This window comes from Stigmatopora argus, chromosome 13 (genome assembly GCF_051989625.1).
Source record: "Stigmatopora argus isolate UIUO_Sarg chromosome 13, RoL_Sarg_1.0, whole genome shotgun sequence".
In the NCBI taxonomy this organism is placed as follows: Eukaryota; Metazoa; Chordata; class Actinopteri; order Syngnathiformes; family Syngnathidae; genus Stigmatopora; species Stigmatopora argus.
In genome coordinates this window covers 18,138,277-18,151,095 of record NC_135399.1, presented here as the reverse complement: position 1 = coordinate 18,151,095, position 12,819 = coordinate 18,138,277, and the positions used below count along the sequence as shown (strand labels likewise).

At 60.5% G+C, this 12,819-nt stretch overlaps 1 protein-coding gene across 1 annotated transcript in view; it reads right to left on the bottom strand.

The window, feature by feature from the left end:
• Positions 1–11: 11 nt before the first annotated feature.
• Positions 12–12,819, bottom strand: part of ttn.2 (titin, tandem duplicate 2) — a 158,917-nt gene continuing 146,109 nt past the window's right edge. The window contains exons 239-252 of the mRNA XM_077617694.1: positions 12,452–12,751; positions 12,072–12,374; positions 11,685–11,987; positions 11,322–11,590; positions 10,929–11,244; positions 10,536–10,841; positions 10,143–10,442; positions 9,498–10,073; positions 9,107–9,412; positions 8,648–9,030; positions 8,307–8,517; positions 2,198–8,071; positions 1,852–2,127; positions 12–1,644 (exon numbers count right to left, since the gene is read on the bottom strand). Of these exons, the coding sequence (XP_077473820.1) occupies positions 1,349–1,644; positions 1,852–2,127; positions 2,198–8,071; positions 8,307–8,517; positions 8,648–9,030; positions 9,107–9,412; positions 9,498–10,073; positions 10,143–10,442; positions 10,536–10,841; positions 10,929–11,244; positions 11,322–11,590; positions 11,685–11,987; positions 12,072–12,374; positions 12,452–12,751 (10,019 nt within the window). The 3' untranslated portion in view covers positions 12–1,348. The remainder of the gene's footprint in view (positions 1,645–1,851; positions 2,128–2,197; positions 8,072–8,306; positions 8,518–8,647; positions 9,031–9,106; positions 9,413–9,497; positions 10,074–10,142; positions 10,443–10,535; positions 10,842–10,928; positions 11,245–11,321; positions 11,591–11,684; positions 11,988–12,071; positions 12,375–12,451; positions 12,752–12,819) is intronic.

Sequence of the window (12,819 nt, the reverse complement as noted above, 5' to 3'; positions counted from 1 at the left end):
AAGAGTCGTGCTGCTGTGCTGACAATCACGCTTTGTTCAATCCATAATCAAGAAAAACTCCAGGAGGCGGCGAAAAATAACAAAAAACAAAAAAAAACAAGCAAACCAAACAATAGAGAGAGCAAAGGAGGAGTAAGATGGAGGACAGGCCCTCCATCTTTCCCTCCGTGGCTCTTCACGCTAACACGCTAACAATAAACACACGCACGCTGCGGCCTCCGGAGGAGCCCACCTCGTGTAGGAGGTTGGCCCAAAAAAAACAAAAAACAAAGACGACAAGGAGACGCGTTCGTGTCGGGCGGCGAAGGCCGTTCACCCCCTCGTCCGAGCGCGCCCTCCAAAATCGTCCGCCGCCGCGTCAGCTCCGTTCGCGCCGCTTACGCGAGGGTAGTACGCAAACGGCGCTCGGGAGCTGGCGCCCGCGGCTCGCCCTTTTTTTTTTGGTGTGTTTTTTATTTTCCATTGGAAAAGTCTTTCGTCGGGTCAACGTCGGCAGGGAGACGCTCCACCTGCCGAGGCCATCTTAGACATCAACTCACGTTGAGGCGCGCGGTTTTTTGGGTTTCTGCCGTTAGCGGGTATTCGTTCCACGCGGGACTTTCTCCTGCTAAAGCAAGTTGGTTTCATCGTCGTAAAAAACGAGGCATACATTCCTGGTCACATCCGGCTATATACATTATGTACATAACGGGGGATGTCCCCATGGCATTTTTGCGGGGCGCCGTGGCGGACGCTCCGTGGCCATGGCCAGTGAGGGGAAAACAAAACGCATCCAAATGTCAAATCTTTTCGGGCGTTTTCCAAACGGCGCCGTGGGCCGGCACTTCCCGTGCCGGGGTCGCCGCGGTTACGTAGAAAAAGTCGATCCGTGTCTTTCTTTCTTATGGTCGTTTGCTCCAAATTTGGAAATTAAAATCAATACATGTGCGAGAGCGGGTGGTGGAATTCGCTCGGCTTTTCTCCGGGTGATCCTCCGGCGTCAGATGCCGCCGCTCGTCCGTAGTGAGCTGGGATAGGCTCCAGCGCCCCCGCTCTCCTTGTGAGGATGAGCGACGGATAGCCTTGTACATCTGGTATTTTCTTGTTTCCCCCCCCTTCAAATTTCAAAGTATAAATAAATAAATACAAAACCCCATGGCGGGAATTCTGGCGAAAGGACTCCGTTTCGGGGACATCCCTTTACATTGCACAAGTGGAGATACTTGAGGTCGTCGCGTTTGGTAAAAAAGAGGACAAAAAGGTTGCTATTTACAAGTCCAGTCCAGTCAGTCTTCATCAAAAATAGGGGGTGGGACGAAAAAAAGGGGGAAGGGCCGGGCGGCGAGGGCGGGCCTTTCGCTCTTTCCCCCTACGCCGAGCGAACGCCGATGCGAACGGTGGCCGTGTCGCGACCCAGCGGGTTGGAGAGTTCCAAGACGTAGACGCCGGCGTCTTCCGGGCGGACTCCGGCGATGATGAGGGTGGCCAGGTCCTCGCCCGTCTCCACGTGGAAGCGGCCGCCCGGCGAGGCCCGGACGGGACGTCCGTCGCGGGACCACGAGGCGCCGACGTCCTCGCCCGAGAAGGCGCAGGCCACCGTCAGGACTTTGCCCGCCTCGATGCTGATGTCCTCGGGCATGGCCTCGATTCGGGGGGCGCCGCCTGCTGGAGACCAGAGGAGACCGGGTTAAGCGCGCCGACTCCTGACCATTATTTTGAGGACTGTCAAACTCATGGGAACCTGAGACCAGTGTTTCCGTGCCAACGGTGGATTTGATTTGCAAGTTTCAGGTTTAGATGTGGGACCATACCACCCCCCCAATCTCAGCCCCCACACGGGATCCGATCATTAATATTGATAGAAGGTCCTACCGATGGCCATGAAGGAGGATCCGCTGAGGTGCGATCGCATTCCCGTCACGGCGCCGGAGCTGACGGCGTACGACTCGGACGCCGCCGAAGACACGCTGGACATGGACATGCTCTGGAACTTCATCTCGCCGAAGGCGCGGCTCTCGCTCACGGAGGAGCGTTGGGCCGAGGACGACGAGAAGGACGAAGACGACGACTCCACCGTGCGAGTTTCTCTCCTGGTGGCCATGGAGGAGCCGGACGAGGAGGACTCGGTGAAAGTGGTGGCGCTCGAGGCTGGAAAAGCATGACTAGAGTCAACCGACGGGGTTCCCAAATGACCCAGACAGACCCGGAGCGGACTCACCTTTGAGCGCCAGCTGATTCTCGCGGTAAGCGGCGACGGACGTTCGAACGGCCCGGTACGCCTGTCCGCTGAAAGAGAAGGACGACTTGGACACGCCTCCTTCCGACGTCATCTCGCAGGTGTACTCTCCCTGGTCGGCGTCGACGGGGTCTCGGATCAGGAGTTGGCAGGAACCCTCGGAGTGGCTGCTTTGGAAGCGGTCGCTCTGGGAAAGGCGCCTGCCGTCGCGGTACCACGACACCTCCTTGACGGCGGCCTCGCAAACGCAAGACATCTTCACCGCGTCTTGGTAAGCCACGGCCACCAGCCGACTGGTCACTTTAGGCGGAGGCGGGGATTTGACTCCCTCGGGCTCGGGGGACTTGGCGACCCTCGGCGACTTGACGCCCGAGGGTTCCGGCGATTTGACGCCTCTGGGGCTCTTGGCGCCGGCGGGTTCCGGGGACTTGACGGCCTTGGGGGTTTTGCTCCCGGCGGGGTCGGGGGATTTGATCCCTCGGGGTGTCTTGGCTTCCTGGGCTTCAGGTGACCTGGCCGGGACTTGTGGCTTGGATCCTGGTTCGGGAGACTTTACAGCCCTGGGGGACTTCATTCCGTCAGGTTCGGAAGATCTGATTCCAGGAGTCGGCGACTTCACGCCTGGTGTCTTGACACCCGGAGCCGGAGCTGGGGACTTGACACCTGCTACCGGTGACTCGACTCTGGGTGTTGGTGATTTGACGGAGGGCTCGGGAGATTGGACTCCTGCTTCGGGAGACTTGACCCCAGGCGCTGGCGACTTGACCAGAGGTGCTGGGGACCTGACGCTAGGTTCAGGAGACCTGATGCTTGGTTCAGGAGACTTGACACTAGGCTCAGGGGACTTGACCTTAGGCGGTGGTGACTTGACGCTAGGTTCTGGAGACTTGACGCTAGGTGCTGGGGACTTGACCTTAGCTGGTGGTGACTTGACGCTAGGTTCCGGGGACTTGACGCCGGGTTCAGGAGACTTGACGCTAGGTGCCGGTGACTGGAGGCCAGGTTCAGGGGACTTGACGCTGGGCGCTGACGACTTGATGCCCTGGACCTCTTTGGTAACGGCCTTGCGGAGAGTCAGGGTGAACTGAGCTTCCTGTCGGCCCGCCGAGTTTTCCACGACCACCCTGTAACGTCCTTCGTCAGAAGAAGCCACGGATGAAATCTCCAGACCGGACTTGTACTGCGTGGTGGTGACTTTAACGCGGTTGGTGGAGACAACGGTTCTGCCCTCGTGCTCCCACGTGACCGACGGCGCCGGCTCCCCGTCGATATCGCAGGAGAACCGGGCCGTTTCGCCCTCGGCCAGGGTCAAAGACTGGGGCCGGGTGAGGAATCTGGCCGCCACGGGCGACTTGACCGCTTTTTGGACAGAGAGTTGCTCCCGCTCGGACGCGGCCGAATACTTTGCCTTGCTTTCGGCCGCGGCGTGCTTTTCCAAAGAGGCAAACTTCTCGGAAGAGTAGGAGGAGGCAGACGACAGTTGTTCGGTGGAGGCGTACCTGATGGACGAGGCGTAGCGCTCGGCAGACGAGAAGCGCTCAGAAGCGGCCCGCTCGGCAGACGAGTAGCGCTCGGAGTAGCGCTCGGAAGCGGCCCGCTGACCCTCCAGCGTGACGTCTTGGCGCGTCTCGGTGAATTTGCTCTGGCTTTCTTCCACTTGGAAGTGGCTCTCAGACTCGTAGCCCGCTTTGAAGCGGGACCAGTGGTAGTGATCGGTCCGTGTCATTTCAGGGACCACGCTTTTGGGAACTTCCTCATCCTTGCGCCGAGACGAGAAGGCGGTGTAGGCGCCGCCCACCACGTCCAAGGTGGCGTAGTCCGAGGCCTCCCCCCTGGCATTGGAGCAGTAGCAGCGGTACGTGCCGCTGTCCTCCTCCCGGCAGTCCAGGATGGCGATGGTCAAGACCCCCCTCACGTCACTGAAGACGTACTTGCCGGCGCTCTCGGCGATCTGGTTCCCGTTGTGAAACCACTTGACCTCGGCCTCCGGCTTGGCTTGGACGTTGAGCGTGAACTTGGTGTCCTGGCCCAGCGGCACCCGGTGGGAACGCATCCTGACCGTGACGCGGGGCCCGTGATCCAGGCTGAACGGAGACTGGCTCACCACCTGGTAGGTCCTCTCCGACTTCAAGGCCGCCTTTTTGGCCTCGTAGCGGGACATGATATCCAAGCGGGCGGAGCGCTCCAAGCGGGAGGAGGAACGGGAGGTCCTCTCCGCCGAGCGGACGGGGCTCGGCGAGCGGGGACGGGTTCGCTCGGGCGTGGGGGATCTCCTCTCCGCCACCTCCACCTGCGCCGTCTCCAGCCTGACGCGAGCCGGACGGATGAGCTCGGAGACCGGGCGCATCAGCTCGATGTACGTGGGGGACAGCGAGCGTCGCCTTCTCAAGAACTGAGAAATGGTGCGCTTTTTCTTGGTCTCCGTGACGACCATCTGCTGGGCCATCTGCTGGGCCATCTGCCGGGTCTCCCGCGCCGTCTCTTCACGCCTGGCGACGCGTCGCTCCACGCGGACCGGGCTGACCGCGGGCGAAGCCGAGAAGCCGAGCTCCAGTTCGTCTTCCGCCGACATTCGCTCCCGCTCGCTCCACCTGGCACACAGGCAGTCGTCCTCGGTCGTCGGCAGATCCTCGTCGCTCAAGTCGCCCAAAGATCTTCTCCTGGAAGTGAAGGACACCACCGACTCGGGGGACGGCGAGCGGCGGGCGGGTCTGACGATCTCCAGGTCGTCCAAAGTCATCTGGGGAATCCTCCACCTGGGCCTGTACTGGTCGGTGATTCTCGGGAGCGGCACCACGTAGAACTGCTCCCACCTGGAGAGACGGATTCGCCTTTGCCTCTTTTGCGCAAACCTCTCCGTCCTCTGCGAGACCAGGTACTGGTCTTTTACTTTGCGGTACCACTTCATGTCGGAGAGGGCCACGAATCGCTTGATGGCCTTGTCCTCGTCCAGAGCTCGTCGGTCGTGGACCACGGGTTGGGGAATCTCGTAGGGCATGAAGATCCTTCGCTCTTCCTCCAGCTTCCTGGTCTCCGACTTGACAACCGAGATGTCGAACTCGCCCTCCACGTTCTTGGTGCCGACGGCGGGCTTGTACATCTCGGCCGCAAATTTCAGTGCCTCCTGGGCCGTCGGGTTGAGAGGAACCATCTCCTCCGTGGCCACGATCCTCTGAGCCATCTTGTTGGTCTTCTCCATCTGCTTCAGCACGTGCACGCGCTTCTCCTCCTCGCTCTTGTACTCTCTCCTGGTGTAGGTCAGGCGGTCCACCCGCAGGGCGGCCTGGCAGCTCACGCTTCCGGCCGAGTTGGCGGCCGTCACCTTGTAGACGCCGCCGTCCTCCAGCAGCGTCTCCCGGATGTACAGCACGTGGTGGTCGGCGTCCTCTTGGAGCAGGATGACTTTGGTGCCCAGCCGCAGGGGGTGGCCGTCCTTCTCCCATTTCAGCCAAGGGGCGGGGACTCCAGACACTCGGATGTCAAAGCGGACGCTCTCGCCTTCGACGCACTCGACGTTGGTCAACAGGCGTTTGAAGGTGGGTCTCACGGTCTCCTCGGTCACGGGGTGCGGCGTCACCGTGAGACGGGCCTTGCAGCTGTCTTCCCCGAACTTGTTGTGAGCCACCACCGTGTACTCGGCGTCGTCGCTGGGGTCCAGGTCGTGCACCACCAGCTGGTAGAGACCCTTGTCGCTGAGGAAGGTGTACTTGGCGTGGCGCTCTCCGGGCTCGATGACTTCTCCGTTCTTCAACCAGGTGACGCGAGGGTCGGGGTGAACGGTGACGGTGACGCCAAAGCGCACGTCCTCGCCCACGTAAGCGCTGCGGTTGTACAGAGGCAGCGTGAACTCCGGCGGCCTGTACGTGATGACGGTCTTGTCCACCCTCCTCCTGAGCTTCTTGATGGAACGGCCCAGGTAGTGCTCCCTGAGGCTCCTCACGCTCTGCACAAAGAGTTCGCCGTAGGCACCGTCTTCGCCCTCGTCGCTCAGCACCCTGCACCTGTAGACGCCGTCGTCGCTCTCCTCGACGTCCTTCACGTAGATGCTGGCCGAGCCGTGGGCGTACGCGATCTCGTACTTGGAACTGGAGTGCAGCTGACGGCTGCCAAAGTACCAGCTCGCCTGCGTGCTCTGGTCGAAGCTGGCCACGCTGCAGGTGAAGCGGACGTGGCCGCCCTCCTCGGCCGAGGCGTGCATGACCGGGCCGGCGCGGAGGCCGCGGTGCTCGGCGGCCATCTTGACTTTTCCCACCGCCAATCCTCTGTGGTTCCTGAAGGCGCCGCCGTAGGCCACGCGAGCCGCCGAGACAATGGCGTCCGTCCGCTTGACCGTCGACTGGTAATACCTCCTGTGTCTCAGCGTTCGGATGACCTTGCCGCTGACGTGTTCCAACTTGGTCTTCAGCCAAGGGTGCTCCGAGGCCTCGCGGGCCGTCATACGGAGCTTCTTGTCCTTGACCAGAAGCCTGTCCACAAAGTCCATGGCCTCCAGACTGATGTCCCTGAATGCTTCGGCGTCGAAAACGTACTCGCAGGCGGCGATGTTCTCCACGGTCTGGGTGACCGATTCGGCGGCGAAGGGGTTGATGCCGCTCAGCAAGACGTAGGCCAACACGCCCACGGACCACATGTCGGTGGCTGTGGTGACCGAGTCGTGGCGGTGGACCTCGGGGGCGCAGTACTCGGGGGCCGAGAAGAGCATTCGGATGTTTTCGCCCGGAACCAGCGGCCTGGCCTGACCCATGTCGATGATCTTGACCAGGTCGCTTCTCCTGGTGGCGTAGACGATGTTCTCCGGGCGGATGTCGAAGTGGCCGAAGTTGTTGGCGTGCAAGAAGTCGAGAGCCGAGCACACCTGTCTGAGATAGCGGACGATCTCCCGCTCGGACAGCTCAAAGTTGCTGGTTCCCAGGCGCTCGAAGATGTCGCCTCCGGAGATGAACTCAAAGATGAGGACCATCTCCTCCATGCTTTCAAAGTATTCGTGCAGGTAGATGAGGTTCTTGTGCCTGGCTACGTTCAAGGCCTCGATTTCCCTCAGGACCAGCTCGCGGTCGGTCCCTTTGACTTTGATGAACTTGGCCATGAAAGTCTTCTTGGTAGCCACCTCCACGCAACGGTAGACCGCCCCGAACTGACAACGAGCCAGCTCCTCGGAAATGGCGTACTTGGAGGAGAGCTCCTTGATTTTGAAGGACCGGACCTCCTCTTTGACGACCTCCCTCGTCTCGTCCACTTCCTCGTCGTAGTTCCGAATCACCGACTTGTCTTCTTTGGTGGTGACGGGTTCCGTGGGGGCGGAGGGGGCACTCAGGCCCAACTGGTTCTCGGCAATGACGCGGAATCGGTACTTGGCCTTGCCCAAGACGCTGAGGATGGTGATGCTGCGCTCGGCGGTCTGGCCGGCGCGAATCCATCTGTCCGTGCAAGTGGGGCATTTCTCCACGACGTAGCCCACGATGGCGCTCCCGCCATCGCTGGCGGGTGCCTCCCAGGTCAGAGTGATGGAGTCCCGCGAGACGTCGGTGACCGCCAGACCTTTGGGAGCCTCCGGAATGTCGGCGATGCTCACTTCGATGGTCTGTTTGTCCGTGCCGAACCTGTTTTTGGCAACGATGCTGTAGTAGCCCGTGTCCTTCTGCTGAACTCCCTTCTGGAAGACCAGCGAGGTGAAAGAGCGGGTGGTGATGATCTGGTGATAGGCCGAGTTGGAAAGGATCTCCTGACCCTTCTGCCAAGTGATGGCCGGCTCGGGCTTGCCGGAGACGGGGATCTTGATGGTGATGCGTTCGCCTCGGACGGCGTGGACCGCACCCATTCCCTGAAGCTCCTTGGGCAGGTGAATCTTGGCAGGAACTGGAATGACACAGACCACCTCGGGTCAGTCCATTTGAAGAAGAAAGTGTTTGGCTGAGCAAGATGGTAGGCCCCCAACCCCTTAACCAGGACCATAGAATGTAGGCCCCTAACCCCTTAACCAGGAACATAGACTGTAGGCCCCTAACACCTTGACGAGAACCTTTCATCACATGTTGGGGCCAGATAAACACTGCATTTCGGATCCCCCGGCTCCAAGAGGTGGACCGTTTACCTTCTACTTCCAGGTTGGCGGTAGTGGAAATTGAGCCTCCCGCGTTGGTGGCTCTGACTTGATAGACGGTAGCGTCGCACTCATCGGCGGCGGTGATGACCAGCTGGTAGTAACCGCCCTTGAACTCCTGGGCTTTAATCTTGTTTCCGTCGGCCTGGATCTCCTTCCCACTCCTGTACCATTTGACCACGGGCTTGGGATGTCCCACCACCTGGGTAGAAAGAAGGAGAAGACGTCTGTGAGCTAACTCATGGCCGACGTGAAGGAAGGGCCTCTATGAGCAAGCTCATAGGAAGGGCCAAAAGGGCCAATCGTGCAGGTGCGACCGGCCGGATAAGAACCTTGGTGACGAAGGTGGCGTTGGCGTGGTATTTGACAGTCATGTCGCGGATCTCCTCCCGGAAGCTAGGAGCGCGCATGGCCTGATCGGATTTGGGCACCACGGGCTCCGAGATCTCGCTCCAGTCGCTCTCTCCGCCCACGTTCTCGCACTTGACGCGGAACTCGTACTCAAAGCCCTCAATTAGGCCCGTGACCTCGTAGCTGGTCTCCACCAACTTTTTGGTGGTGACCGACATCCACTTGTTCTGCTTCTTTTCGCGCTTCTCCAGGTAGTAGGAGGAAATTTTGGCGCCACCGTCACTGCTGGGCGCCTTCCAGCAAACCAGGCACGAGTCCTTGGTGGAGCTGACCACCGAGGGCTGCTGCGGAATGCCCGGTTTGTCTGCGGAACAAAGGCAGGGCACGGAAGTGAGAATCGGACGGACGGATTCTTTCACGTCGGCGCTCACGGCGCTCACCGAAGGGACTCTTGACAATCACCACCGAGGGGATTTCCAGCGGTTGGCTGACACCATACTGATTCTGAGCAGAAACGCGGAAGTAGTATCCGGCGCTCTCCAAGAGGTTGGGTACGCGGCAAGTGGTCCCGGAGACGGAGGAGGACACCAGGTTCCACACTTCTCCCTCCTTGGCCATGCGTTTTTCCACGATGTAGTTGGTGATCATGGAGCCGCCGTCGTCTTTGGGAGCCTTCCAGCTGATAATGACGGAGCTCTTGAGCAGGGCCTCCACCACCACCGGACCCTCCGGTTCGCACGGCTTATCTGAGGACGCAAAAAAAACGAAAGGCCTTGAGATGAGCGGCACCTCCGAAGGAACGTTTGACAAGCCGTCCCCGCTGCTCGTCACCTTGGATCTCCACGCGCAAGACGGCGTCGACGGAACCGAACTTGTTGCTGAGCTGGACCTTGTAGCGCCCGGCGTTGGTCTTCCTCTGGACGTTCCTCACCACCAGGTGGGTGTAGCTTTCCGTGTTCTCAATGATCACGCCCTCGGACGGGTTGAGGGGCTTCTTGTCGTAGAACCAAATGATCTGCGGGATGGGTCGGCCGATGTAGACCACGTGGAGGCGAAGGCTGGTGCCGGCTCCGGCGTAGTATTTCTCCTTGAGGGGGTAGCCGGGGTGCAGCTGCGGCGCCGCCTGGAGTCGCAGCTTCCCGCTGGTCTCCACCTCCCCGGCTTGGTTGATGGCCCGGCAGGTGTACAGGCCCTCGTCCTCCTGCTCGTCCGTGGCCACGCTGAGGGAGTGCCGGCGGCCGTCCGAGCTCATCTTGTACTTGCGACTCTGGATCAGCTCCTTGCCGTAGCGGTACCACTTGATTTCGGGCAGGGGCCTGCCCACGATGCCGCAGGACAGCGTGCCGGACTCTCCCAGCTTGGTGGTGACATCCTGGATATCTTCCTTCAGAGTCGGAGCCTCGCCCACTGCCCAACAAGGACGACAAGTCAGCCGAGCCAAGTTCAGCCAAAACGGGAAAAAAGCCAGAGACTCACCGCTCAACTTGGTCTTGATGCCCATGGGGGTGCGCTTGGGCCTGCTGAGTCCGGCTTCGTTCTCGGCCGTGATCCTGAACTCGTACTCCGTGGCCTCTATCAGGCCGCCCATGGTGAACTGCCGGTCCTTGGAGCGCTCCTTGTTGCATTTCTTCCAGGCGCTTTCGCCGGCCTGCCTGTGCTCGATCCAGTAACCCAGAATTTCCTTGCCCCCATCAAAGTCGGGCCGCAACCAGTGGATGGTGATAGAGTCTTTGGTGACCGAGATGATGTCGATCTCTCCCGGTTGGCCGGGCTTGTCTGTCGAGTAGAAAGGGGAGAGAAGGTCAACGCCGAACGACGGGAACCTTTCACTCGATTAGCTCCCGCGACCAAGGCAAATCGTCTACGCACCGAAGGGATCTTTACAGACCACCGATTCGGAGGTGGGGCCCGGCTCGCTCTGCCCGATGTCGTTTTGGGCCACGATTCTGAAGATGTACTCGGCGTCGGGGATGAGGCCGGTGATGTTGTACATGGTGGTGGTGATGTGAGTCTTGTTGTGGCGGACCCATTTTTCCGTGGAAACCTCCCTCCTCTCGACAAAGTACCCGGTGACCCGGGATCCCCCGTCGTCCCGAGGTCGGGCCCAGGACAGGGATACCGAGGACTTGGCCACGTCCATGATCTCGGGAGGATTGCCGGGAGGTTCTGGTGGACCTGCGTAGGAATTGATTTGAAAAGGTCAGGAAAACAGGTCAAAGGGCATTCAGCGCTCCACGCCGTAAATCCACGGAGGGCGCTCACAGAGGGGCGTCTTGGCCGTGACCGCCTCCTCAGACTTCAGAGAGCGGCTGACGCCAAACTGGTTCTCGGCAGAGACTCTGAAGTGGTACTGCGTGTTCTCTTTGAGACCCTTGACCACCAGGGAGTTCTCGCTGACCCGCGAATCCACGGTGTACCAAGCAGCTTTGGGGACTTCTCTCCTCTCCACCACGTAGCCCAGGATGTCAGAACCGCCGTCGTCGGACGGGGGCCTCCAGCTTACCCGAACCGATCTCGCCTGAATGTCGTCGAACTCCAGGGGGCCTTCCGGAGCGTCGGGCCGCCCGATAACCTTCACCTAAAGACACGTGGACGTCGGCGTGTCGGGTGTGAAGCAATTCTGCTCGGGCGAGGGCTCTCGGGTTCGGAGCTCACCTTGATGTAAACGGCTTTCCTGCCGCATTTGTTCTCCAAAAGCAGGTCGTAAGTACCCGTGTCGTCCTTGTGAGCCTCCTTGATGACCAGCTCCGTCACCTCGTCGCTGGTGGCGATCATGGCTCGGTGGGAGATGTCGCGTCCATCCTTGGTCCACTTACACGAGGGGACGGGCTTGCCGCGGATGCGCACCGAGAGGCAGACCACGCCTCCTTGCCGCACCACGTAGCCCTCCTCATATTTACCGTCCAGCTCGTATTCGGGATAATCTGCGGATCAAACGGCGGAGATGTGGTTTGGCTGAAATATCCCTTCAAACCTCCCTCCCTCCCTCCCTTGCGTGGTCCGGTGGATTGGTCTTACTGAGCATCTCCTGGACTTTGACCACCCCGGGAACATCCGCGGGCTCGCCCGTGCCGCCGGCGTTGCAGGCGATGACTCTGAACTGGTACTCGGCACCCTGGGGCATGTGCGTGAGGGTGTACTCGCACATCTTGGTGGCCGTGGTGTTGCACAGGGTCCATTCCACCTGGTCCACCTTCTGCATCTCAACCAGGTAACCGGTGACCAGGGAGCCGCCTTCCTCCTCGGGAGGCGACCAGGCCAGAGACACGGAGGTTCTGGTGGTGTCTATGACTCTGGGATGAACCGGAGGACCTGGGGGCGCTATTTCACGACAGGACACGTGGGGTCAGATCCATGCAGGCGCCGGCATTTCTGTCCGTGCACTAGAGCCGGGCTAAGGTGTACCTATGGGGTCCATAGCCACGGTGATGGCAGAGGTCTCGCTGGGTTTGCCCGCGCCTCTGGAGTTGATGGCGGTAACCCGGTATTCGTACTCCAAGCCTTCGATCAGGCCGGAAGAGCGGTATCTGGTCATGGTCACCGGGTTCTTGTTGATCCTCAGCCATCTGTCGGAACGAGGCTCCTTGCGCTCGATGACGTAGCCGGAGACCGCGCAGCCGCCGTCGTCCTCGGGCGGGCGCCAGGTCAGGGTCATGCCCTCGTGAGTCACGTCCAGCACCTCCGGTCTGCTCGGAGGTCCGGGGATGGCTGCCGAGGTGGAGCGTGGATAGATTAGGAACAGAATTTTGGGGAAGGACCGACAAGACCCCGGCCGGCGGACTCACTCTCGGCGCTCTTGCACTCCACCACTTCCGACTGCAGGAAGCAACCGACGCCGAAGCGGTTCATGGCCGCCACGCGGAACACGTACTCGGTTCCCTCGGTAAGTCTGGTGAACTTGTAGCAAGGTCGGGTCACCGATTCCGAGACGGTGATCCAGCCGGGGCGGTGGGCGTCACGCTGTTCCACCACGTATCCGCTGATGTTGGCGCCGCCGTCCTTCTCGGGAGGTTCCCAGCTAATGGTCGCCGACAGACCGTCCACCTCCACGATCTTCATGGGGCCGACCGGTATGCCGGGTTTGTCTGGGAAAGAAAAAAAAGGCACAAAGTAGATCACAAGCCGCAAACGTCGGGGGGAAAAAGCAAAGGAG